The sequence below is a fragment of the Canis aureus genome, chromosome 38 (genome assembly GCF_053574225.1).
Source record: "Canis aureus isolate CA01 chromosome 38, VMU_Caureus_v.1.0, whole genome shotgun sequence".
NCBI classification, from domain to species: domain Eukaryota; kingdom Metazoa; phylum Chordata; class Mammalia; order Carnivora; family Canidae; genus Canis; species Canis aureus.
Window position 1 is genome coordinate 5,980,152 of NC_135648.1, and position 26,058 is coordinate 6,006,209.

Consider the following 26,058-nt stretch of genomic DNA (forward strand, 5'->3'; position numbering starts at 1 on the left):
ATCGAGTTAGGCCAGCTTTCTTCTTTGTACTGAAGGACAGCAGATAGTAAATATATGTTTAACATAAGGATTTGGGACGCCTTCTATGCCACCATGACAATAAGGGACTCACTCTCTCCAAGTTCAAAAGCAGTGTTAGAAAGTCTTCCTTAGGTTGAGCTGAATGACTCTCTCGGAGGCGCCAGTCCCAGCCCTGAGCCCCAGATGGCCCCTGCACCTTCACCTCTAAAACCCTCCAAAGGCAACTGCACAGCCCCCAGAGGGAACCCAAGGAAACCCAACCTCCCGGGTTCCTAATCCCGGGTACCATCAGGTCAGTTTTCAAAATCGTCCTCCTCACCATAATCCTCATCAAAAGTTTTCTATCTGATGTCCCCAGATCTGCATAATCAGTTTCTTCCCTCATTTACTGGGTCCTGGATTATCTGCACTAGTGAATTCCTTCAGGGACAGAACGTGACTTTCCAATTAAACCATTCTATCTCTTACATTTTATTTTTTTTCCCCTTTTTGTATTTTGTACTAGGAGAAAGGAGGTACGCTTCCTTCCCATCCTGTTCGATTGAGATCTCTATTGTTAAACAAAAATATTCCTTGCAACACAGCCTTTCAGAAGCTACCCAGTGGCCCCAAGATGAGGCTAATCTCTGACAGCCCCACCTTCCTTGGATGAAGGGAGAACAGAGCATCCTCCTCTCTCAGTTAATTACCATTTCTTGCCTGGGCATTTGATTTCAATAAAGTCTAATTACTTCAAATATCACCGCTCCTGCCCCTCCCCTCTCTCCTGTGCCCCTCTTTCTCTTAGAGAGCTTGAGACGGATGAACTCAAACACGCCCGCCAGCCTCAGGCAGATGCTGCAATGAGCAAAGACTTCGCGAAGTTAATAAGCCAGGAGAGTTAATAAACCAGACTTCCCAAAGTTAATAAACCTGGAAAACACAATTATTACTATTTTTACTATTATGAAAATATCACCATTATTATTGTTGTTGTTATTCCGGGCCTCGTAGGCAGCTAGCCCGAGACCCTCCCCGCGCCTGTCTGCTCCCCACCCCCCCAACCTCACCGGTGGCAGTAATATTGTGTGAGTAATCCCAGAGGGGCTCCCCGACACTGCCCTGCTGCAGGAAGCAATATTGGAGCTCATGCAGCCCCCGGTCCCTGCAGGCTCAGCTCTGCCCTTTTATATTACATACTGTTCAGTCAAATCCATCACCAGCCTCCCAGATCTTTCCAGTAGGCTGGAGGAGGCCGGATGGAAATGGTGATTACAGGGGCTGGGGGTGGGGGGTCTGGGAGGGAAAGCGGGCAGAGGAGATGGGAGGGAAGATACCTGGGTCCTGGACCAGTCCCATTTCCATAGGATGGCCTCCCAGGCTCAGTATTTCCCTGCACCCTCTAGGCAACGTGTGGGTCTCTTAGGACCAGCTAGGAACAGCTGCAAATAGGGGCCATATGAGGCCAACCGCTAGACGCACCCCCTACCAGTGTGTTTCTCCTTTACCTGCTTTGTGTCCCTGTGAAAGGACAGCACCATCCATGGGGGAAGCCTTTACGAACTGGTTCAGTGATGTGAAACCAGGGTCACGGACAGTGGAGCCTACAGTCCATCTGGGCCAGCGTCTCCTTTTAGGCCTCCCTGAGTCCTGGGACTGGGCCAGCCCGGTTAGGGGACAACCTCGGTGGAAAGCCCGGCCCTCCGGTTCCCAGCACTTCCTTCTGCAGTGACTGCATCCTTTGCTTCCCCAGCCCTTCCCAGGCCCTCCTCATCCCAATTTCTGGCAACACCGCGTGTATCAAATCTCGAAAACCTAACTCATCTGTTTCCCCAAACTTACTTCCATTGAGTTCCTAGTAGCCACTGTACCCCAGTGGTTCTCACCTGGGGGAGATTTCAACCCCTTGGAAGACTTGGCAACGTTGAGACAGTCCCGATTGTCACGGCTGAGATTGGCATCTGTCTAGTGGGTAGAGGTCAAGGAAGCTGCTAAACATCCTACTGTGCCCAGGGCAGCACCCCACGACAGACAACTCTCCAGCTCAAAATGCGGACAGGCTGAGAGGGACAACCTTCCCCTGGCCTCTGTGGCTCAACAACTCACTGAGCTGCACATCTCCACGAGAGGCCATTTAAAACATGGGTCTAGAGCCCAGGGTAGAGGTGGGCTGGGTTGGCTTCAGACTCAAAAGTCCCTCTCCTTGGGACACCAGCTGAAATCAGAGGAGAAATGAACTCCCTGGTGGGGAGAAGGAGAGCAGAAGAGAGATGAAGGCTATGGGGAGAGACCACAGAGGGACCAAAAGGAGAAAGAAGTGACACCCCAAGGAGAGAAGAGATCCCAACCCAACCCAAATCACAGGCTAACGCTACCTCTGCACATCATCCAGAACCAACTAGGGGTGCCGGCCTGTTCAAGGAGCTGCTGCAGCAGCTGAGGCCACCCAGAAAAAGCTCCAGGGATCCTGACCTCAACCAAGTCTAACCTTACCTGAGAGAGAGAGATGCCAAAACCTGGTGCCAGCCTGCTGGGTATGCAGGACAAGCCAGAGGCGGGCGCCAGGCCCTCCAAATCCCATCCCAGGACCCACTAGAGGAGACACGGACCCAAGGGTGGCCACCCCCTGTGGCTCCCAACCCTACACTTGGGTGTCACCGCCTGCTCAAGTGGGCCAAGCTGGGATTTCTCTGGGGCAGCACCGCCCTGCCAGGGAGGGGACCCCTGGACTGTGGGCCTCTCTGGTCACACACACCACCCAGCCCCAGGAGCCTCCCTGTTGCTCTCAGTCCAGATCCAGCCCTTTTCAACAGGGGAGCTCCAGCCAGCAGGCGGCTTTGGAAGGAGTCAAGTGTAATTAAAAGCTGTGAAAGCGGCATTGTCTCAATTGTAAATCCTTCTCACTAAGAGGCCTTTACTGGGGATTTCTCAAAGGTGGGGTGAGGCCAAAGCCGCTGTAGCCACCACCTCTACTTAGAGAGTCCAACAAGGAACTTGATTTTTTTTTAAAAATTTTTTTAATTTAAATTCAATTTCCCAACGTATAAGTCTAACACCCAGTGCTCAGCTCATCATGTGCCCTCCTCAGTGCCCGTCACCCAGGGACCCCATCCCCTTGCCCCCCTCGCCTTCTGCAAGAGTGCAAGGGACTATAAGCAAAGGGGGGAAAGGGGGGAATTAGAGAGGAAGACAAACCAAATCGGGAGGGACTCCGAACTCTGGGAAACCAACGAGGTTTTAATGGAAAATATTTCCATGGAGGGTGGAAGCCTGGAAGCTTGCAGGGCTTGCCTCGCTCTAGCTCCGGGGTGAGATGGGGTGAGGGGAGGAAGAGCAGTGAGAGTGGCCAGGGGAGAGAAGAAGCACACAGGACACAAACTGGGGTGGGGGGGGGCATAACAAAAACACCAAGCTGTGCCCTCATTTAGCACTTTCTCAGGATCTCACACAGAAACCTCTGGATTTTGATCAGCTGCCCACTGGGCCAAGTATCTGCTCCTGTGGCTAGTGCTGGAGAGGGTTCACGGGTGCACACTGTCAGTCCCCGGCCCAGCAACAACCAGTCAGCGTGTGAACGGAGCAGGGCACAGGGATGGGAACATGTCCCATTCTGTCGCCGGGCGCAAGGGCGGTCCTACAGTGCTACCCATGCCCCCCCTCCACCCCGAGAGTGAACAGTTAATGTGCGAGTCCTGACACGGGAGCCCCAGGGTTCTGGAAAACAAGCTCCGCACTGGGTCTCTGTAGTGTTCCCAGCCTGCCACAAGTCGGTCCCAGCACCTGGCCAGGACCCCAGCAAGACTGAAACAGGTGATTCACCTGGAGGGGCCGCCGTCAGGGTTTGCACACCTGTGCCCGTGCTGGCTGGCTGCCTGCTGCAAGCACAGCTGTGTGGGTGAACCTCGAGGGTGGGGGGCAACCCAAAGATTTGCCTGGTGCTGGTCAGCCACATTCACAGAGACCAACCAAGGCAGACCTGAATCTCCCGAGGAATCTAGGCATCCCACGAGACCATCAAGGGAGATGCAGGCCCTATCACCGTGCTCTCTTGGGCCTCCTGTCTGATCTCAAGACCCCACGGAAAGAACTCAGCTTCCCAGGACCATCTCAGCTCATGCTGCAATTGTCAGAAGAGAAGAAGCAATCTGTCTCTCCAGGGACAGAAAGCTCAAACTACAAAATTATGCTCATGCCGGTACCAATATGCATCAGGTGCACCTCGCCCCACAGTGGGGGCGAGGCCTGAGCTGAGAACCATAGGGGTGCCCCCACACACACATACACTTTCGCAGCAAGATGGGGTTTCTCTGTCCCCAAAACATGTCAGCAACCTAAGGCTGTCCAGTGAAGGCAGCCAGCATGATGCGGGCCTGGGGAGGGTAATTCGTGAATGAAGCGAGGGGAGTGAAGCTGGACTGTCGGACTAAATGGAAAAAGAGGACAGAGCAAGGCAGTTGAAGGCAGTAAGTGCCCACACGCCGAAATAACTCCCCCCCAAAAAAGCCTTACACCGGCTGTGCCACCAAATCCCGCAAATAACAATTACTCTGTGCCAGAAATAACTCCAAGTGCACTCACTGCACTTCCTTTATCTTCATGACAATCTCCTAAGGTTGGCAGCCTTATTCCCATCCTACAGATGAGAGAATTGAGGCATAACAGGTAAGTAATGAGGTCACACAGGAAACAGCTGAACCAAGATCCAAAACAAGGGTAGCTTGTTTGCAGCAAACTGAGTAGCTCCACACTACTCAGTGCCCTCCCCTCCCACAAATAACCGGAAACTCAGGACAAAACATACAAAGGCAGTATGGGAAGACACCAGATGATGACCAAAATGACTAGAACTGGGTGATTTTCCTGTTTTTACTGCTTTCAGTCAGACAGCGTAACCAAGAGACACGAATGGAAAAGCCCCAGTCTCACTGATGGAAAGGACAAGAACATCAAATTCGGGGCAACCACAGCAGCTAAAAGTAAGAGAAGAAATCTGGAAAGACCCACAGAGGGGGAACCCCTAATCCTGCGGATAAGCTCTACCTCAACCTCTAGCTGGCCCCTGGATGCCACCTGCAATGGGTAGACTCCAAGTAGTCGAGTTAAGGATCAAAATGCTGAAGTGAGGAAAGCCATAGGAAAGCCAGAGTTTGCAGTTTGAGTTCAACCAAGTTAGCTGCCTACTGGAAATTTCTGATGACATAAATACTCTTTGAAGGAACAGAAGAATTCAGGTTACCTCTGCTGTGTCATTTCCGGGGCACAATCTAAAATCATCAACATGACCCGTATTTAAGAGAAAGGAGAATCAACAGAGATCGACTCCAAAATGATTCAGATGTTCGAATTATCTGATAAGGATTTTAAAGATTTTATTTATTTATTTTAGTGATCTCTGTGCACAACGTGGGGCTCGCACCCACAACCCTGAGATCAAGAGTCACATGCTCTACTGACTGAGCCAGCCAGGTGCCCCTACCTGACAAGGATTTTAAAGCATCTAATATAACTATGCGTAAGTATGTACTGAAAAAAAATACGCTTACAAAGAAGGAAAAGATAGGGAATAGTAACCAAAAACTCAAATTATAAAGAATCAGCGATTCTATAACAGCACTGTGTGATACAATTTTCTGCAGTGATGGAAGTGGTTTATGTCTCTGTTGCCTCATAGAGTACCACCAGCCACATGTGGCCACCGAGTGCTTTCCATGTGGCTAGTGCAACTGAGGAACTGTATTTTTCACTGTATTCAACTGTATTTAATTTAGGCTTACGTAACCACCCATTGCTCCTGGCTACCGTAATTGGACAGAGGAGCTCCAGAACTGAAAAGTACCATATCTAAAATTAAACAAATATACTGGATTGACTTAACAGCAGATCAAAGATGACAAAGAAAGTGTTGATGAGCTTACATGTAGATCAATAGAAATGACACAATCCAAAGGAGAGAGAAAAAATTCAGACAACGATAGCAAACGGAACAGAAGGAGAGAATAAATGAGTAAATATAGTTCTAAGGTTCTTAAGTGTTAAGTGCAATGATACAATATCAACTCTACACACATTTTGAAGAGTTAGAGATACATATTATAATGCCGGGAATAAACGTTTTTAAAAACTAATAATTTAAAGAACCATAGTTAGGAATCCAATAACTAAACGAAACTAAAATTATTTTTAAAATTCCATTAAATAGGGACACCTGGGTGGCTCAGTGCTTGAGCATCTGCCTTTGGCTCAGGTCATCATCCTGGGGCCCTGGGATTGGGTGCCACATCGGGCTCCCCGAGGGGAGTCTGCTTCTCCCTCTGCCTCTCTGTGTCTCTTATGAATAAATAAACAAAATCTTTAAAAGATAAAAAAAAAAAAATTTAAACCCATTAAATAAAAAAAGGCATGAAAGGAGAAATGGAGGACAACAACAACAACAAAAACAGTGCATAAAGAGAAAGCAAAAACAAAAGAGAAAATAAAATAGCATAAAAAGAGCAAAAGGACAGACTGAAATCCGACAATATCAATAATCACATCAAATACTAAAGGACAAGGCACTTCAACCAAAAGAGATGGTCAGAATGGATAAAAAAAGACTCAGCTATATGCCATCTATAGAAGATTACTTTAAAAATAAAGATGAGAAATCAGGGCAGCCTGGGTGGCTCAGCAGTTTAGCACCACCTTCGGCCCAGGGCCTGATCCTGGAGACCCGGAATCGAGTCCCACATCGGGCTCCCTGCATGGACCCTGCTTCTCCAACTCTGCCTCTCACTCTCTGTGTCTCTCATGCATAAATAAATAAAATCTTTTTTAAAAAATGAGAAATCAGGCAACCGGTCTCCTGTTTTTCACTGTGTACACCACCCATAATCTACAAAGTACCTTCTATCACTAAAATCCAATGATTCCACATGTGTATGTGTCATACACATCAAATCTACATGTATATACAATATATAAACATCTCTTAGGCGCAAGGTACAGTTACAGTAAGTCATGGTCAAATTTCTGTGTGCCCAAACCCAGACGAAATGGTGGAAGGAACCATTTGCCAGGTTAATGGCTCCATCTTTGCAGATTTTGTTTCTCCATCACTGTTTGGTCAGTTTTGTGCAATTCCGTCCAGGATAATCACTTCACTCATGCTTACAGGGTGACTTAAACCTATGTGCTCGGCCGCAGAACTGCCCCAGAATTGCCTGAATTTCAATTTCCACCAAAGGGACTGGCATGACCTTTCCACACAACCTGGTGATGAGAACAGGAGGCATCTCCAGGGCTTTGCCAGGCAGACAAAGCAGCTGTGACACTCCGCAGGGAGCTCTGGAAAGCCTGAGCCTGATTCCCATCCACACCGCTCAGAAACCATGCGACATCGGGACCGCAGCTCAGCCTCTGTGAGCCTCAATTTCCTCGGCTCAAATGAGACTGGGATGATGAGTACATGATGCAGCGTCTGCTGTCACAGACTCTCTAGGCTTTTCTCTCCTCCAGGCTCTCAATATCCATCACCAGTAGTTCTCCTGGTAGCTTCAAAGCAAGCATTAGAAGAATTGAAAGAGGGATCCCTGGGTGGTGCAGCGGTTTAGCGCCTGCCTTTGGCCCAGGGCGCGATCCTGGAGACCCGGGATCGAATCCCATGTCGGGCTCCCGGTGCATGGAGCCTGCTTCTCCCTCTGCCTGTGTCTCTGCCTCTCTCTCTCTCTGTGACTATCATAAATAAATAAAAATTAAAAAAAGAAGAATTGAAAGAAACCGATTTTCTTTGTTTTTAAAAATTAATTACTTATTCGTGAGAGACACAGCGAGGCAGACACATAGGCAGAGGGAGAAGCAGGCTCCCCGTGGGGAGCCCAATGCGGAACTCGATCCCAGGACCCCGGGATCACACCCCAAGCCAAAGGCAGACACTCAACCACTGAGCCACACAAGCACCCAAGAAACTGTGATTTTAAAAAGAAAATACAAAAATAATAATAAATAAAAAATAAAAATAAATAAAAAGAAAATACAAATAAAGACTTTGCACTCCCTCGTAAAAGTTAAAATACTCATTAGGGCGCCTGGGTGGTGTAGTCGGTTAAGCATCTGACTCTTGGTGTTGGCTCAGGTCATGATCTCAGGGTCATGAGATCAAGCCCCGTGTCAGGCTCCATGCCAAGCAGAGTCTGTTTCAGATTCTCTCTCCACCATCTTCCCCTTCCCCCTGCTCTCTCTCTCAAATAAGTCCTTAAAAAAAAAAAAAACTAAAATACTGACAATATATGCATAAGTGAATTCGTATTATAGATAAACTTGAAAACTGAAGTGTACGCCCATTCATCAAATGACTATTAGCAAATTGTTTAATTAGGGTCCATTCTGCTGCTTTGCTTATAAAGGATGATCAATAACTTAATAAGTCTCATCATTATTGGTACCTTCTGAGAGAGACTAAGCCTCTGTTCCATATAACACGAGACCTAGAAAGTTCACACATTTGTGAGATTCAAGTGCCTTATTTCCTCCTGACAGCTGTGATCAAGACAGAAGAACTCAGTTCAACCTTCAGCCGCCAACAAATGATCACAATTGTTGGCAAAGATGGGTAAACATAAGCCTACTTAGCAAATTTGCTAATTATCTTCTGGTTTAGGATTAATGTAACAAATAAATACGGGATGCCTGTGGCTTAAGTTTATCAGTCGGTTCGTATAAACCAACAATGGGAAGTAGATTTTATCTGTCTGAAAGCTCCTGTTCTCAAACCAAGGATTTCTTGCTCGTGATTCTTCTTTCTGGCATCTGATGTGTGTTTTTACTTTACAAGACGATCTGTCTGCCTTTACGTCCTTTAAAAATATTAGGTACGTCCACTGAGAATTCTTAGAAAAGTGATGCTGAGGTTTAAAAGTAATGAAAGAAACAAACCACTGGTATGAGAATAAAATTGCCCATATGGGCATAATCGACAATTGGTGGGCAGTGCTGAACATCAGTGGGTAAATTATTAGTATAATTAGCTGCCATCGACCGAGGATCTTTACTAGATGCTGTATGAACACACGTGATCTTTAATCCCTGTAACATATGTAAAGAGATAGTTTCTGCCTTTTAGAAATAAGGAGGCGGATTCCGCAGAGGTTAATCTACGAAGTAACAGAGTGGAGATTTGAACCCTTGTCATGTGCTGGGTGGGGAAAGCGGGGGATAGGTATGTTCGACTTTCTGCCATCCGTGCCCATAACCTCCATGCGAGAATGTGCCTCACACTTTCCTTTCTTTCATATCACTAACTCTTACCCCTTTGGGGATCACAGGCAGCTTCTAGGATCTAACAAAATCTACAGACCCAGAAAAGTGCACCTGTGCATGCAAGTGCATGTGCTCGCACACACACACCTACACACTCCTACATCTGAGAAAATAATTCAGGGGACTCGTGAACACCCTGAAGCAAAACCCAGGTTTGAAACCTCTCCTCCAAACACCATCTCCAAGTGTCAACACTGCTGGATTTTTCACTCACTTGTGTCCTTTCCCCCTCCTTTCTGGCTTCTATGGAAGTGTTTCAGGAATAAAATGATGGGCTCGGAAGCAGATACATGATCTTGTCCACAGCCAAGAAAACTCTCGCTGCCCCCACGGCTCCCATGGACCCCTCTCCCCTCACGTCCTCTCCAATTCCGTGAAGTACCCAGCTCGGGGGAATACCCTGGAATCACCTCCTGTCTGCTCTTCTGTTTACCACTGCTATGAGACAGCTTTATCAATGAATCCCACCCTCCAATCTTCCACTGCGGGCTCAGGGTCCCTATCATGTTCCAGGCATTGGACAAGTAAGCAAAACTGTTCCAGGCTCTGTTCTCATGAGGCTTACACGCTAATGGGGGAAATGATATATTGGCATAATAAAAAAGTAAATTATAGCATATGCTAGGAGGTGGTTAGTGGCTGGAAAAAGGGAAAATATAGACACATAATGGGGTGGTGGAGATGGTAGGGGTGGGTTGTAGCATTAAATAGACATATTTGAGTAGGAGGAAAAGTCAAACTTGTGCGTATCAGTGGTGGCAGTGGGGGTGGGGGGTGTATTTTGTTTCTTTACTGTTTTCTTTCTCATCTAGAAGGTAAGTTCCATGAAGTCAGGGATTTTCTCTTTTTTGTTGTTCAAGGCTCTCCCCCGAGAGCCTGTAATGATATCTAGCACGTAGTGGGTCCTCAATAAATACAACTGAATAAGTAAATGAGTGAATGACGTAAAATTTACCTTTCTGGCTGGCGGAAACAGGGTTAGGACCACAGTTCTAAATCCTACTCTAACTACAGCACTATTCTTAATTAACTGGTAAACTCCAAGCAGAGAGAAAAGAAACTGAGTCAAGACAGCTGCACCGCTTAGAAGGAAAGTTGAAAACCCAACAGGGGAAATGATAATAATCTGAACTCCAGCTTTAGAACAACCAAATAAGGAATGGGATTAAAAAAAAAAAAAAGACAACAAGAAACAAAGAGATCCTATACCAAATAGGGTTTCAATATTAGAAATGACCCTTGAAATCTAGGGCTTCTAAATGCTGAGTGATTCATCAATTAGGCTGTCAGCGAGGTGCATGGAGACGTAGCAGTTAAGACGGACGCCACCAACCTGGACAGTGCCAGCCACTCAGCTCTCGCTGCCCTCCCCACTGCAGACCCGCATATCCAGAACACCCACGTGCACTGGCATGCGTGGATTTTAAGCTTGGTTGCAGCTCTTAGCTCAGAATTTATCCCTTGACACTGACGGGTCTGACATGGGTTGGGTCCCCACAGAAACTCAGAAGTGCAGACTCAGTTCTCTGGCCACAGATTCCCACCTCTGATTTCGTCCCCGTGACCCCACATGTGCATACCCCCAGTTACACAAGGGGACAGAGTGTGCCCGTGTGTGTGCATGCACGTGTGCACACATGTTACTGCCCCCACACACACACCAAGAAAAGGGGGGACAACTTGAAGCCCATGCTTCATGTTCAAGAAAGCTCAAAGGGACCACTGAGAACCAAATGACCCCCGTAGACACAGTTACAATAAAACAATCATATCTTGCCATCAGCTTCTCCTGAAAATACTATCCAACCCTAAGAAAGAAGAAGTATACTTGGATGGGGGGGGGCCTCAGGCAGGACATACTGTCCCTCCATCTTGCCCCCAGAAATTGGCTCAATCTGGTTAAAAGTCAGGAATGTGAGCTGCCCAGATACCACAACATGTGACTTCACCGCTGGCGGGTCTTACCTATTACAGCTGACACAAGCTTCGGAACCTTCTTTTCTCTCTGATTCACTCTCTGCCACTATCGGCAAAGCTGAATCATTTTGTCGTAACAGTCCAACCCCTTACAATACTGTACATCATTAAAATTTTAAGGGAGCTCATCGGGGAAGTCCTTTAATCCTTTAATAATTGAGCTGAGGGAAAGCGGCCAGTGAGGAAGAGCATTTACCTGAGCTGAGATTAACTAGGTTCGGCTACTAATGGCTTTCCAACAATCCCACTGTGTCCACGTTGCCACTTAGAAGAGTGCGGTCCATTTGGCCCTTGCTCTTTAATGGTCAACGGGGAAACTGAAAAAGGGATACATCATCAAGTTTGGAAATCTGTGTATTACAGTTTTTCCTTCTGGCACTGTGAAGCTCAGTCCAAACCAAGCTCCACAGCCAGGTGACGAGTAGAAAAACTCATTCCATGAATCAGTTGGGTGTCTATGATCTCAAATAACCTGTCATGGATTTTCTTTTTTCCCCACTGAATTTACTGGCTACAGAGGCAGAGCCATTGAACAACACTCAGCTCCATTGGTAGCACCAATTTTAGTTTAACCTTCTTCTAAGTGAAGAGTTCGGACCCCTGATGACACTTATTTTTTCTTTCCTAGAGTCATACGGATGTGACAGCCGTAGACCTAAGGAAAGTTGCACGCCTCTCCATGCACCACTCCCCAAATTCCTGTCAAAACCATTCCCACTCCCTCCCTGCGCACATCAGACAGTTTGCGATCATGCTCCACACCTGAGAGAGCTCAAGGGAAAGGCACTGAGGCAAACCGTGTGATCTCAAAGAGATTATGTGATTTGCCCAGGCCTATCCAGCCAGAGCAGAGGCAAAGGCAGGATTATGGCCCAAGGCTTCTGGAAAAACCCACTGCCATCTTCCAGGTCACTCTAGACTCCAGTCTGAGAAAGTTACCATACCAACCAATCGTGTGAATGAGACCACAAACAGTGATAGCCAGGGGGAGAGACCCGGCCACCCTGGGCAACGAGGGGGGTGGTGTCCCCATTCTGGAGGTCCTTTTCTTCAGGTTGCTCCTGAGTATCACAGGAAGCAAAAGCCCCCTTCAACTGCCAGGCATGTGGACGGTCTAGTTGCCAAGCACAGCTGACTAGCTCTGGGCCTGGGCAGGCTTGCACACCTGTCCTGAGGAATCAGCCACACGGTGTACACCTCGGACCACACTATAACCAAATGGAGTTGTGACTCCATTGATGGAGTCAGATGTATGTGGGTTGGATGGATAAATTAAGCAATAGGTGACATGATTAATGTCACCCATTGATGGGTAAAAAGTGGAGCCAGGAAGATGACAGACAGTGAGGTTCACCCTAAGACAACTAGTGTGTGAGGAAGGAGGACACAGGCTGGAGACTCACTCTGCTGGCCCCCTCGGGCCCACGAACAAAGGCAGCCTTGGGAAAGAAGCGATGTGGGAATCTGCAGCAGCTACCTGAGGAGTGATGGGGGACAGCCTACCTTCTGCTACCCTCTGTTCCGTGGTGTCAGTTCCAGCTAATCTACAGAGGCAGGCAGAAAAGGACAAAGGGAGTAAATGGTTGGGAGAGAGGAGAGCAGGGCCAGACTCTATGTGCCCTAGATGTGTCCCTGACCCTTCCCCCAGCTAGCTGCTCCTCTGTCAACTGGAGGCCGCCCTCTCTCCTGGATCCTCAGCCTCCTTCCTTTCCTGGCTAATGTCATCTTAGCCATCAAGGACGCTCAAAACTAGCCCATCCTATGACATCTTCCCTTCATTCTAGCTCCACCTCCGGCACTGCCTTATTTCCTTCTGCTCTTTCTTCTGCTAGCCACCTTCTCAGAAGAGCTGGTCATATCACTCCCTCTGTTACGTCAACTACTTTTTACTCCACAACCCATTAAAATGCTGTCCCATCCCCTCTATGCCTCTGATGACCTCTTGATAAGGTTACCAATGGCTGCCAATTTCAAGAGCTAGTAGGTAGCCCTACTTGTGGAAAGTCTCCACCACTGCGTTGTCTTCCAGAAATCCACTCACCCGGCATTCTCTGCCTCTGTGTCATCCCATCAAGGATGAGCTCCTTGAATGCAGGTGCTTCTCCCACTCTGTGTTGTATCTCCTTGGGCACTCCCCTCTTCTCATGATTTATATGATACTATATCCTAAAGCGTGGTGTTCCTTGGTTCTGTATTACTATGTACTATTTTCATTTGCTTCTTGGTGCTTACCACGATTTGAAATATGCCTTTATTTATTAGTTTATTACCTCTTCCATGAATCTTTTATAACAACCCCAAGAAAGCTACCTGTTGATGAGTTTATCCATTCTACCAACATACATTTGTCTAATGCCTGCTATGTGTCAGGTCCCATGCAAGATGCTGAGATACAGGTCTCAAGAAATAACACAAAACAAAAACAGGAAGGTCTCAGCCCTCACAGAGTTTATGACCTAGTAACATAGGCCACAAAGCAACAAATAAATATATCCTTCATGTTGTGACAAGCAGTAATAAGATCACGAATAGCACAGAGTAATACAGAACCAAGGGACTTAAGTCAGTGGGCTCTCTGTCCAACAGGCCATGTCACTCTTAACAATCTCACTCTTCTCTTAGGCCTCTGTTTAATTTAAGCCTCTAAGCAGTCTCTACTAGACTGTTAACACATCAATGCTCCATTTTGCTCATTTTTTACATACCTAGCACATAGAGGAATTTAGTAAGTCTGGCTGATGATGAAATGAATGAACAAGTGATTTAATTAATAAACCAATGGTTGATAAGATTCCATTTAATTCTCAATTTGAGAAATCCACATACAACCAGATAAAGTGGATTCCAGTTACTGCTGTTTTACCTGAAATCTCTAGTTTCGTTACACGTCACTTTACAGAAATTAAATTCACGCGTACATTCCATCTCCCTAAAATTGACTGGAACTAGTTTTAAGTGAACCAAGTGTCAGCGCTGGTGAGTGAAGTAAAGCCATACAGGAATACTTAATTTCCTTAAAAGCCAATATTCCATTATCCCCTTTTTTGATCCGGCCAGGCCAAGTCATAAACAAGAAGGAATCAACAGTTCTGCAAACCAGCCTCATTCCAGGGCACAGCGGGATCTTTTCTAGCTGAGGCTGAGGCTCACTTGAAAATACAACACAGTTCAGAAGAAACCTTGGAAAGGGGTTATGCAAGGAATGGATGGACAGCTGCTGGCTAGTCCCAATGGAAGTTATGTTTGGAAGGCTCCAGATCTGATATTTAACAGTTCTGCTGCCAAATGTGCAGACAGGCTCCCAGAACAAGCCACCAATAGCAAACTGTGGGAGCTGGAGAGAGAGAAAAATGGATGCTTGTCTGCCTTTTTGTCATTCTTCCGGTGGGGGAAGAACAGCTAAGCTAGAGGAACAACGGAGACCAATGCAGATGGAATGGGACCGGAAAAGATGGCGGCAGGATGGCTTTGTGGGCGTGGAGTCTGATAAACAGGAGTGCGATGAGTGTATGCTAGCAGCTTTCTCTCTCTCTCTCTCTCTCTCTCTCTCTCACACACACACACACAAACACACACACACACACACACACACATACACATACACACTCAGGCAATCCCCAAATCCAAAAAACTTCCTTCAAAACCACGGAACATAGAAACAGCTGACCGTCAGAAGGCTGCCCAAAAGCTCAAGTATCTAGCAGGTGGGGACTTGTTTTCCAAGAGCTGGTTCAACAGGACAAACTGAGAATTGTGATCTCACTGGGGTGTGAACACCAGAATTCAAGCAGCAGATGGTGTGATTTAGAGGAAAGGCCATTGGACCAGGAGTCAGCGGCTGGGAACAGCATCCCAGCTTCCCTCTTTACCAACAGCGTGACCTTGGGCAAGTTCTTAACCTCTCTGAGCCTCAGTTTCTTAGCAATAAAATTCAGGGGGAAGAAAAAAAACTCTCCTTATCTGACTTTTAAAATTGTTGTGAGGTCCAATCAAGATAATACAGGCAAGGGGCTCTTGAAAATGGAAAAGGATACGTTTTTGTCCACACATCCTTTTAGGGCAATTCCTACAAGCCAAGCATGGACCTGCACACTTTATAAATATTAACCCAATGACCCTATGAGGTTGGTACTATCATTATCCCCATTTTAGGGAGAGGAAACCAGCACTGAGAAAGTAAGACCCTTGCCCACGGAAACGGCTGGTGAGCAACAGAGCAAGGACGTGATCCCAGACACCCTGCCTTCACAATCTAGGCTCTTAACCACCTAGACAGCACTCAGAGTTATCATGCACAGCTCCAGAGAATCCGTATCCTCTTATTCCTATAAAAAAAAATCAACAATAATATCCAACCTTGTCTAGTTCTTTGTATTTTACCAAAAAGCTTTTCATGTTCATTTTCTTATTTAATTCTCACAATAACGCTATGAGGTTGTTAGCACATTCCTTGGTACAGATGAAGACAGTGTGCCTTGGACATCTCTTGACAATAGAACATGTGTTTCCAGTTATTTTTCCAGTAATGGAGGGAGTTATGCAGTGCCCAAACCATGCTCGCCCACCTGTCCAACCCCTTCCATCTATGGATGTGGATTTTTTAAAAGGAAGACCCCAGCCAACAGCAGAGTGTAGAGAAAATAAAACCCAGAAAAAAGGAGCGGGTGTGTAATCCCAACCAGCCTTACACACAGACAGGAAGGCACCCTACGAAGCATTACCTGCCTCCAGTCCAAGATCATCTCCTCTGCTGGTCCCACTCTAGGACCTCAAACTCTACTGTTGGGTCATCATTCCTTTTCGACTAAACACCCTTCGAGTTAAAAAGTATCTTGGAAAGAACACCACATTCTCATGTGCATCCCAATGTGAATTATTTCATAATAGCCTGCCCCGTTTGACAGATAGCTAAGACCAGGCACTAGCCTGTACACAAGATAATATGAAATTTCAAAGGTCACAAGATGGGTTCGGAGCACAAGATAAGCAAGAGGGCAAGTCTGAGCTGCGATCTTGAAACTGGACTTGTAGAAAGTAGTGCCCTGGTTGAATCTAGGGATGCCAGATACATAGAGCCCCCAGGGGAAACAGAGGCATGGGGACCAGGCAAACACTCCTGCCAAAGAAATGCAAGGGAGGGTCTTCTGGAATGTTCTTCTTCTTTGGGTTTCCAAAGAATACCCCATGGCACTGCCAACTGGTTTTCATCTCTGAGGAGCTCAGGCTCCATTCCTGTGAAGATGGCGGCCATCACTGTCCCCGGGGCACAAAGGAATCCCTGCTACAATGTGAGGAGGGGCAGGAGGAGAAGGGGTGAGGGGAGCCAGCAGCAGGGGAGGAAACTCTCTCGATGGTTATGTTAAAAAGGATTTGTTCCACTGTCAAAACCAGAAAGCTCTCTCCAAGAGCCAGCTTTAGGGAAGGAAGCCTGAAATGACAAAGAGGGGGTGGGTGTATTAAGGAGGCTCCTTGGAAAAGAGGCATGACGAAGTAAAGAGGGAGGAGCATCAGGCAAAAGGCAGGTATGGCCATAAAAATCCACCTCTGACCTGTGACAGTCCACCAACGCCTAGGGGAAGAACAGAAACTGGGCTCCAGCGTTTCTGCTGGGTCCCACAAAGGGGGCTCCCCAGACCAGCCTCATTCTCTAGGCCAAGGAGGGCCCTTGAAATCCAGGCCACTGGAGTGCTCATCCATCCCGGGCCTCTCTAGGGACCAGGAGAGGACCCAGTGGAGACCCAGCTCCTGAAAATTGTACAAGCCACGTCTTCTCCACTCAACTGCCCACTCCCCGTCTGGGGCCCCATCTTATTCTCCAAAGACATCAACCTCTTCTCCAGCGTGGAGCTGGGGGCCCCCAGGCCAAGCCGACATTGGCTCCTCCTTAGTTAGGTTCAGGCTATTGAGGTACTCAAACAAAGACATATTTGGACCCTCCTGCAGAGAGAGAGAGGGGACCGTTTCTGGGCCCAGAGAGAGCTGCCCTTAATCTGCTGCACAGTGAATGACAACAATGTGAAGAATGAAAATATGGTTTGGGGGGATAGTCCCCAGGAGCCCAACATTTTGGTATTTAAAGGAACTTTAATGAGCTTAAGAGGCTAATCTGGAGTTCAGGAGGGGGTGTTTTGTTTTGTTTTGTTTTCAAAAATCCTTTTAAAGGTTCCTGAGGCTCGATGGGGAGGAGGCACCAGAACTGAGTCAAGGCGTGGCTTTGGTGTGGCCAAAGGGCCCCATGGAACCGGAGAGGAGGCTGCTGGAAAGATCCCTCCCCGCTGCAGCAGCAGAACCTGATGCTCCAGAGATAAAGGATGGTTCTTTCCAGGCTGGAGAGAGGCCATGTCCAGAGAAACAGCAAGAAGCTGGGATTGAATGGTGTGTTTACCTCCTAGCAGAATGCCAGCCGGGCTTCCCACCTAATAACTCCTTCTGATTTACTGGTGACAGCATCAGGCTCAGGCACTTCTCTGACCACCCTCCCTCCCAAAAAAACATCCATCTAGAGTGGCAGGACGTACAGCGGCATCTACGGAGGTACCAGGCACACTCAGAGGATGTTCAGGGGTGCCTACATGGTCACCCAAAGAGCAATCGATGGTCATGGCATCATGCAAACCTGAGGGGTATGCCCCTTGCCAACTGCTGAGCGGAGCCCTGCTCTATAACTGGGTGGCCATGTGACAGGACTCTCTGACTTCTGCATCCACAGAAGACTAATTTGTTTCCTCCACGTGAGCAAATCAAAAGAGGACTAATGGTCCATAAGGATGGCCTGGGGAAAAAAATGAGGCAGTTGATGAGATGGTATTTAAGTAAGATCTGATGCTGGCAAGAGTCAAGTTACTAGAATTCCACAGGGCATAGGGGAGTGAGGGGGAGGCAGAATGGGACGGGGCCAGATGTGAACACCAGATAACGCATGGGGTCCATTCCCAGCAACGCTGGACGCTGAAGATATTTGTTATACACACAGAGTTTAATTGGGCCTGTCAGCCAAGGTAGGCCCATCCATAGTGGCCAGACATCTATCAGGGCTTGTCCATTACAGGATAATAATGATAAAACACAAATCTAATAGGGCAGGGAGACACTGGAGTCAGTAAAGCCAGACGTATTTACTGTTATCCAAAAATAGGATCCCCAAACTGGAATCTGGAAAGGCCGGCAGAGACCAAACTCTCCTGTGGAGCTTCAGCTAGAGGACTAAGGAAAAGCACAGTCCATTTTGTATTTTTAGTTGTTGTGACATTATGGTGCACTAATGGGGAATCTGGCAATGGTTTCCTGCAACTCTGGCTAATTCAAGCATGGCAGCCAGGTGACAAGCTCTCCAGATGACTCGGCTGCCTTGATGCGCCAGTGAGAAGAACGGCACGGAGATAGGTTTTAAAAATCTTTGTCTAACTACCCAGATGGGGTCATCTGTGATGGGAGCAAGCATACACACAAGGTGGGAAACTGACTGAGGGCCACGGTTGTATTCCTTCCATCATGCCTTGCTAATACTTCAGTGTTCCTGCTGCATTCCGATCGAATCTGCTGTGTAATGCCAAAAGAAACTTAATCCCTATCCTAAGTCTCATTTTATTTATTTTCAGTAGTGTGAAAACAAACATGTAGCAAGATTACAGTGTTTACACCTCCTTTTTAGCCCATACAGCTCTAATCCTCCCGCTAATTAATGCCAGGGCCATAGCAATTTTATTAATTTCGTCTTGGTTAAAAATATAGAGACAGATCATTGTGCTCGACTCAAATAACAATTTGACATTTGGAAGGTGTCCGCTTCATTTCAGCAAGGCGGTTGGCTGAGTTTCATTTAATATATGACAAAGAGACACAAAGCGGCAGCCGACGTCGGTCAGCGATAACATAACTAATTCTAATTGTGATGAATGGACTTAAACATCCCACATCGTGCGAGTCAAAAAGACTGAGGAGATGATGTAAAATCCCAAGGCACGGCTGGCCCATTTCCCCATAGGTCCCAGTAAAACAGGCACACGGGAGGGAAGGGCCTCTTTTCTCCTGCCCTCAAATGTTACTTCCTTCAGAACTTTTGCTACGTTTGGCTCCTAAAATCACCAACTCTCCCAAACCAAATCTGCAAAGGCTGCTGGCAATAACACTGGTCTACATGTCACTAAGAGACTTTCAGAAAAACACAGGGGTTCCTAGGGGGTGGCCTCAGGCCTGCTGAAAAGAGGACAGGGCCCTCCCAGGACAGGGACCCCTCTGCTCCGTGCAGAGGGTGTGAGCGGCCCTCCACCTCGGCAGCCCCCAATCCTCCCATCTCAGCCCGCAAGTGGCTTACTAAGAACTCCCCTCTGAAGATGTGAAAGGACATTGAAAAATCCATGTTAGAAAGATATTAAAAATAATAATAATAATTCAGGTGGCTCAGTGGTTGAGCCTCTGCCCTCGGCTCAGGTTGTGATCCCGGGGTCCTGGGATCGAGTCCTGCATCGGGATCTCCGCGGGCAGCCTGCTTCTGCCTCTGCCTGTGTCTCTGACCCTCTCTAGGTGTCTCTCATGAATAAATAAATAAAATCTTTTTTTAAATAAAATAATTAAAAATAAATTAAAATTTTTTGAAAAGCACTCAAATAGGACTAAGAGTTCACAGTTGTGGCAGAAATTGTTTTTACATCTTCCCATGCGAGTGCATATTTTCCTTCCATAGTTCACCCCCCCGCCCGCCCCCCCCCCCCCGCCCAGTTCACTCCCATTGTACTGAACAATCAAGTGGACGGGATTCAATATGGGTTATTTTGAACTTGACGTGATTCAACAATGACGTGTTGTATGGGCATTGGCTCTAAGGAGCTTTACCAAATTTCTGATAGTATAACGCGTATCTTAAATCCCCGTCTCTTTTCTCACTTCGAAACGCTATGACCCCAATGATTTCTTTGACCGAAAAGAATAATTATCTGATAATTCAAGAAATGGAAATTGTTCTCACTAGAGAAACAGTACCTGCTCATGACCTCCAAAAAAATTTTCCAGAATGAAAAAGCAACGGTGACGAGGCCTCTCTAAAATCAGTAACAGCATTTCGGCGAATACAAAAAGCTATAAATTAGAAAAATGAAACTGAAAAGCAAGACAAACGATGAGCTTTCAGAAAAGCTCTGGTCACTGAAACCTGAAAGCAAAAGCAAGTCCTTAGTAGCTAGGTGGATGACAAAAGTTCCAGGACTCTACAGTATGCAACACTGGACTGGATAAATAACTTTTTATAATGTGCTCCATTTATGTAAGGATCAAAAGAATCCCACAACCCTGCTCTGAAAAGCATTGTTCATATGCAATTCCCAGAATACTATTAATATCTACTTGTGCTGTCTAATTTTATTTCAAAATTTTAAGTCTGAGATTCCAAGGAAGTCCTACCCAGGGACCAATACATATAAAAAGAGAAAACACCTCTGAGCAAGGACTGTTTCCAATCACCCACTAAATAAAAAAAGAGATTACTCGGCCTGCATCAACACACAGCCACAGCCCGTGGACAGTGCTTATCCCGAGCTAAACCCCCCTGCAATTTAATGCAGACATCAATTTATTACCTAGCTGTGTTTGATTTTTATATTCCTTACATTTTATTATGCCAGGAGCCGGGCCAGCAAAAGATAAAGTAAGTACAGCAAAAATCTAACAACTGCCTCTGTAATTTCATCTCTGGGCTCCTTTTATGAGTAGCTGCATGCCCCATTTTGATCTCCAAGTAATGTCACAGGAATATAAGACTAAACGAATTCTCCTCCCCGCACACACACACATACTCACATCCTACGCTACACTTTGACAAAACGCAGAATTAGTTCGTTACTGGTCCTAATAGAGATCATTACCTCGGCCATCATCTCCGAGGGGCTGCCAATCAGCAGGTCCAAGGCAAGATAGAGACGACTCTAAATGTGATATCCACTTTGCCCCCATTTTAGTCCCTTTCTTCAGAAAATTGGTCTGCTCCAAAAGAAAGGGGAGAAAACATGGACCGGCCCTCTGAGGAAAGGTCTCGCAAGGCCTGGGATTTGCTGACATGTGGGGAGTTGTGATGTTATGAGAACAGCCCTGATGACAGCAGAACTATCCCACTCTGCTCCTAGGATGTCCAGAACAATCTAGGGGATAATGATAAACTTCATATGTGAGGGGAGAGGGCCCCGGCTGACGCACCGAGCTGCCAGGCACATGAAAGAAACAATATAAACTTGATTTAAATGTGGGATCCCTTCCAGAAGGCTTAATTATCTATTGTATTACCACATTCCCGTTATTCAGCAGCCTCTTCTGTCTCCAGCCACAGTCCAACTACAGTATTTGTTTGGAACAAATTCAGGGAAATCTCCAAACTACCCAGATCACAGAGGACTCAGTTAAATAGGGAACAACAGTTATATAAATAGAAGTCCCCTAGGCTGGAAAATATTTTGGTTGTCTGCTAACTTTCAGGAATACTGAAAACCTTTGAATCCAGTCTTTAAACATCCATACCTAGAGGATCCTCCTATTTTACATCACTTGGTACAGCTTCAGCAGTACCATAAGCATATCGCCCCACCTAACGAGTTATTTTTCTCTGATGACTTGTCATGCACCAAAAGACCACCTCCAGCTCTTAATTCCTATGGACATTCATAAATCAGTGTTCTGCGCTCCGCCTTAAATGCTTATTTGTTTTGGATGATCAGAAGATAAATTACTCCTGAGGGTGTCATAGTGTACGAGACAAATATTTAACAAAACATCCTGAAGTCTTAAACAAATGGCTGTGTCTCAGATGCCACTGTCAATTCCATTTTTTTTTAATTAGACAAATTTGGTGTTTGACACCAAGAAGGTGAAGCCACTAGCTGATGGAGTAGAATTTTCACCTTTTTAGCTGGCCACCTGACACCACGAATAGGCAGCTAATAATTCAAATGCAAAACTGCCCACAGCCTGAAAAAGCACATATAAATGGCTAAAACAAATACAATAAACTCCCCTTGTTAATATTATGTTTTATGTGTATGACCGTCCCTGGAGACTGCACATTGGCTATACATTCTTTGATCTTAACATGAAGGAATAGCATTTACACTTGGCGAATTTGGAAAGCAGGGCACACCAGCCCCGAATCTTCATGATGTGCTTCCTCATTTACCCCCACGCTGCCCCACTGCCTCACCTCCACCTCTTTTCCGTCCTCCCTCTGTTTGCCTCGCCTGGGCCTCAGATTTTAAAAAGACCCACTCGAAAGGGCAAAATTATTCTTAAATGATCAATTCGTTAAAGAGGAAACGTGCTGTGCCTGTCTCACGGTGATTATCTGCAGCTGAATTGACCCTCTGGAGGATAAAGATCTGGTCATTCAGGAGAGCTTCTGGGCAACACCTAGTCCTGCCCTTAGAGGAGGCTTCTAAGAAATGCTCCATAGTTGGGAGAATACAGAAAGGCAATAGGGCCGGGTTACAAGCCCCCTGAAGGCAGCTGGGACTCGGTCTCACAGCCTCTCATCCCACAGCCCAATGCCTTGCCGCGAGAAGCTTGGTAACAGCTGGCTGATTAAAGGAATCTGTCTTGAGCCTAATTTTGAAACAAACCAACCCAGCAACCACCATGCATGCTAATGCCGTTAAGACGATCAGATGTATTAAAACCCCATTTTGTTTTGAAGAAGGCTGGGATTGGGATGGGGAACGGAAGAGAAACTAGGAATAAAAGTCATCCTTTTAAAAAAAGAGAGAGAGAGAGAGAGGCCGGGCACAGACCCGTGGTGATAGTGTGCATTGAGCTAACGAGTGCAAACAACTCCATTTTTTGCACATGTGTTTCCGAAATAGACGTTAAAATTAAAACGAAAACCCCTCATTGTAACATCAACACCTCTCTGAACAATGCAGCTCATGCTCCTCTACAAAATCTTTTTGGTTCTGGCCAACAGCTGGCAAGTTGATCCCTGCAATTTTCCCTTTGCAGAAATAGCTGTGAGAGAGGAGAACTGACCCTAGTAGGCTAATAAGCCCAAACTGCACCAAACCTGGGAGGCTGAAATGGAGGGGACATTGTTGTGTTAAGTACTTTACAACAACTGTTTCTTCCCCTCTTGACACAGCCTGACTTCCTTAAAGAAGATCTGACTGGCCAGACAGCTGTGTTGACCCTTAAGCCTTCTTTGATTCGTGATTTTTTTTTTTTTTTAACAAACAGAATAGAAATTCACAACCCAAATCCTTTCCTAAGCTCCAATACTTTTGAATTCGCTAGTGTTGTGCCTGAAGGATGTGGACATTTCAGTAATCTATAAGCAGAAAGATAAAGATTGGGTCTACACAATCCCAAAACCTTCAGATGAAAAGCAGGAGAGGGCGGGTGGGGGGAGGAGGGGGGAAGCGAGCAATCCACCAGAAGCTTTATCCAAAGGTGATACTTGAAGTTCTGTGGGCGAAATCTGCTTAATTCCCTAAAAATTGCACTTTTCACTCAGACACTGTGGCAACAAACAGACAACCAAGAACGGATACAGGCATGTCTTCTTTAAAAAATGTTAACCATAATTACCACTTTGTAAAGTGGTCATGTGTTTTCATTTCTTTATACGTTTCTGTATTGTCCAACTCATCCAAAACCGAACATGGATTCTTTTTTAGGGCTAAAGATGCAAAGTTATCTTTTCAAAACCAGCATCCAGGCCCAGGACCCCTTCCACAGGAGGGCAAAGCTCAAGTATATGGTGGGCAAAAGAGCCCTTTGCGGCCAAAAAAAAGATTGTGTGCGTGTGTGTGGTCACTGGGTATGAGCTTCGCCAGCTTTCAGTAACCCTCATAGCCCAGGCAACACAGAAAGGAAGACACTTCTGGTTTTTCTCAGCGTTTTTTGTTGTTGTTCTTGCTACAAGGAGACTTACACACACACACACCCCTTGGCTGTGTTTTGAATACCGTGATAGGAGCTGCTTTTCGTGCACACTGCCCCTCCTTCGATTATCCTCACCTACTGCTGTCTTATTCACCAGTAACACATTCGGAATTCTGTGCACGCACGCGCGGCCCCTTGGCCATACACACCAATCCTCGTGTGCAAAAACACACACACACACACACACAGGCCTGCGTTCGGCTGCATTTTCCTCCAAACCGTGCGTGATCAGCTTTGCGAAGCCAGTGTCCCCGTGAACTAGCCGCTCTTGCAAGGAAAAGCAATTCCCCTTCTCCATGGACCCACTAAGCAACTCTGGGCCTGCCTGGCGAGAACCAGGAAATCCTTCTAACTCCCACTCCCGGCCGCATCCAGGCTTTAAGGCATTACAGAAATCGAGATTCCAAATAATCTACTTGCTTAAATACCTGCCAACTAATTCTCAGAACACCCCAGAACGTTCACCTCGGCTGGAGAGAAGTGAATCCGGTGCGGGGCTGCGGTGCACACCCCCACGGGGGATTCGGGGGAGGGGAGGCGTGCAAGGGAGGAGGGGGCCTCAGACCAGGCCGCGCTTCTGGCCTAAGGGCCCCTGTGCCCCCAGGGTTTTGGAGACTCTGGGCGGAGAAGAAGGGGTCCGGGGCATCATGGAGAGCAAAGGCAAACGGGGTGTGCGCAGAGCGCAGAGGAAGCAGCATTGCTGAGCCCCGGCTGTCGGGACGCCCGTGGACAGATGCGCACAGGGGACGGGCCGCGACGGAGGCCGCGGGAGCTGAAGCCGCACGGCTTGCTCCCATCCCAGCGCGCGGGGGGCGCAGACACGTGGGTGCGACGGCGTGGGCGCCCCCCCAGGAGACCTGGCCGCCGGCAGCCCGCGGGGCACCCCAGAGAAGGGGAGCGGCGGGAACGAGCCGGGTGGGTCGGAGCGCGCACAGAGGTGTGTCCCCCGGGATCAGCCGAGTCCGGGAGGGCGCCTGGGAGGCCGGCACGCCAGCGGGGCCGCCCGGGGAGGGCGCAGCGCGCGCGTCTCTGCGGCCCCGGGGAGCGCACCGCCTGCGGGTGAACGCGCCTCTGGGTGCGCGGGTGCGGGGGGCGCGCTCCGGCGGCGCGATCACTTACTTCTCGTAGTCGTACTTGCAGTAGAGCTTCTTGTCCCGGTAGAAGCAGGTGGTCTCCAGGGGCTCTTTGCAGGAGGCGCACTGCACGCACTGCTCGTGCCAGAAGCTGTCGTTGAGCCGCAGCAGAAACCTGTCCGAGATGACCCGTTGACAGCCCTCGCAGACAGACTTGGGGCTCACCGCTCTGCCTGCAGCAGCAACAGACGTTCGCGGGTCAACCGCGCCGGCTCAGCACCCCGGCCACACTCCGATCAATCCTACACCCGCCGATTCCACCCCCCACCCTGCAACCCGCGCTCCCATCCCGGAAAACCCCCCATCCCTGCTAATCAACCAAACCGAGTTTTGGAAAACAGAGAAAAATCAAACCAGGTGTTGTTTCTAATAAAACAGCGACTCTATGGGAAAGTTCAAATTCTCCTATATGGGAAGGGGCGGAAATCAATAAGCGGCCTTAATGATCCAACCTACTCAGGTATTCGCGCAAAGGAGCGCACATCCCGTACAATTACACTACAAATAAATTTGCGCTCCCACCTTTATCACCTAAGCATTAAGTCACTCACCCTGCTTGTCTCTTTTAATATTAAATTTGTGAGTCTATAAAAAGAATTTTGGAGGATTGGTCTTGTCTTTTTGCTAAAATGCAATTTCTGTTGTATTTTCTGAGGGAAAGCTTTAAAACTTTTATTTTCTTCCTAAAAAGTCTCAGGCATACAGAAAAATACCGTCTGGCTCCAGGCAAACTCAGTACTGTGGA

General features: G+C 47.3%; 1 protein-coding gene across 1 annotated transcript in view; it reads right to left on the reverse strand.

Moving 5' to 3' along the window:
- Positions 1–26,058, reverse strand: part of LMX1A (LIM homeobox transcription factor 1 alpha) — a 152,556-nt gene that overhangs the window by 124,198 nt on the left and 2,300 nt on the right. The window contains exon 3 of the mRNA XM_077886553.1: positions 25,300–25,486. Coding sequence (XP_077742679.1) covers positions 25,300–25,486 — 187 coding nt within the window. The remainder of the gene's footprint in view (positions 1–25,299; positions 25,487–26,058) is intronic.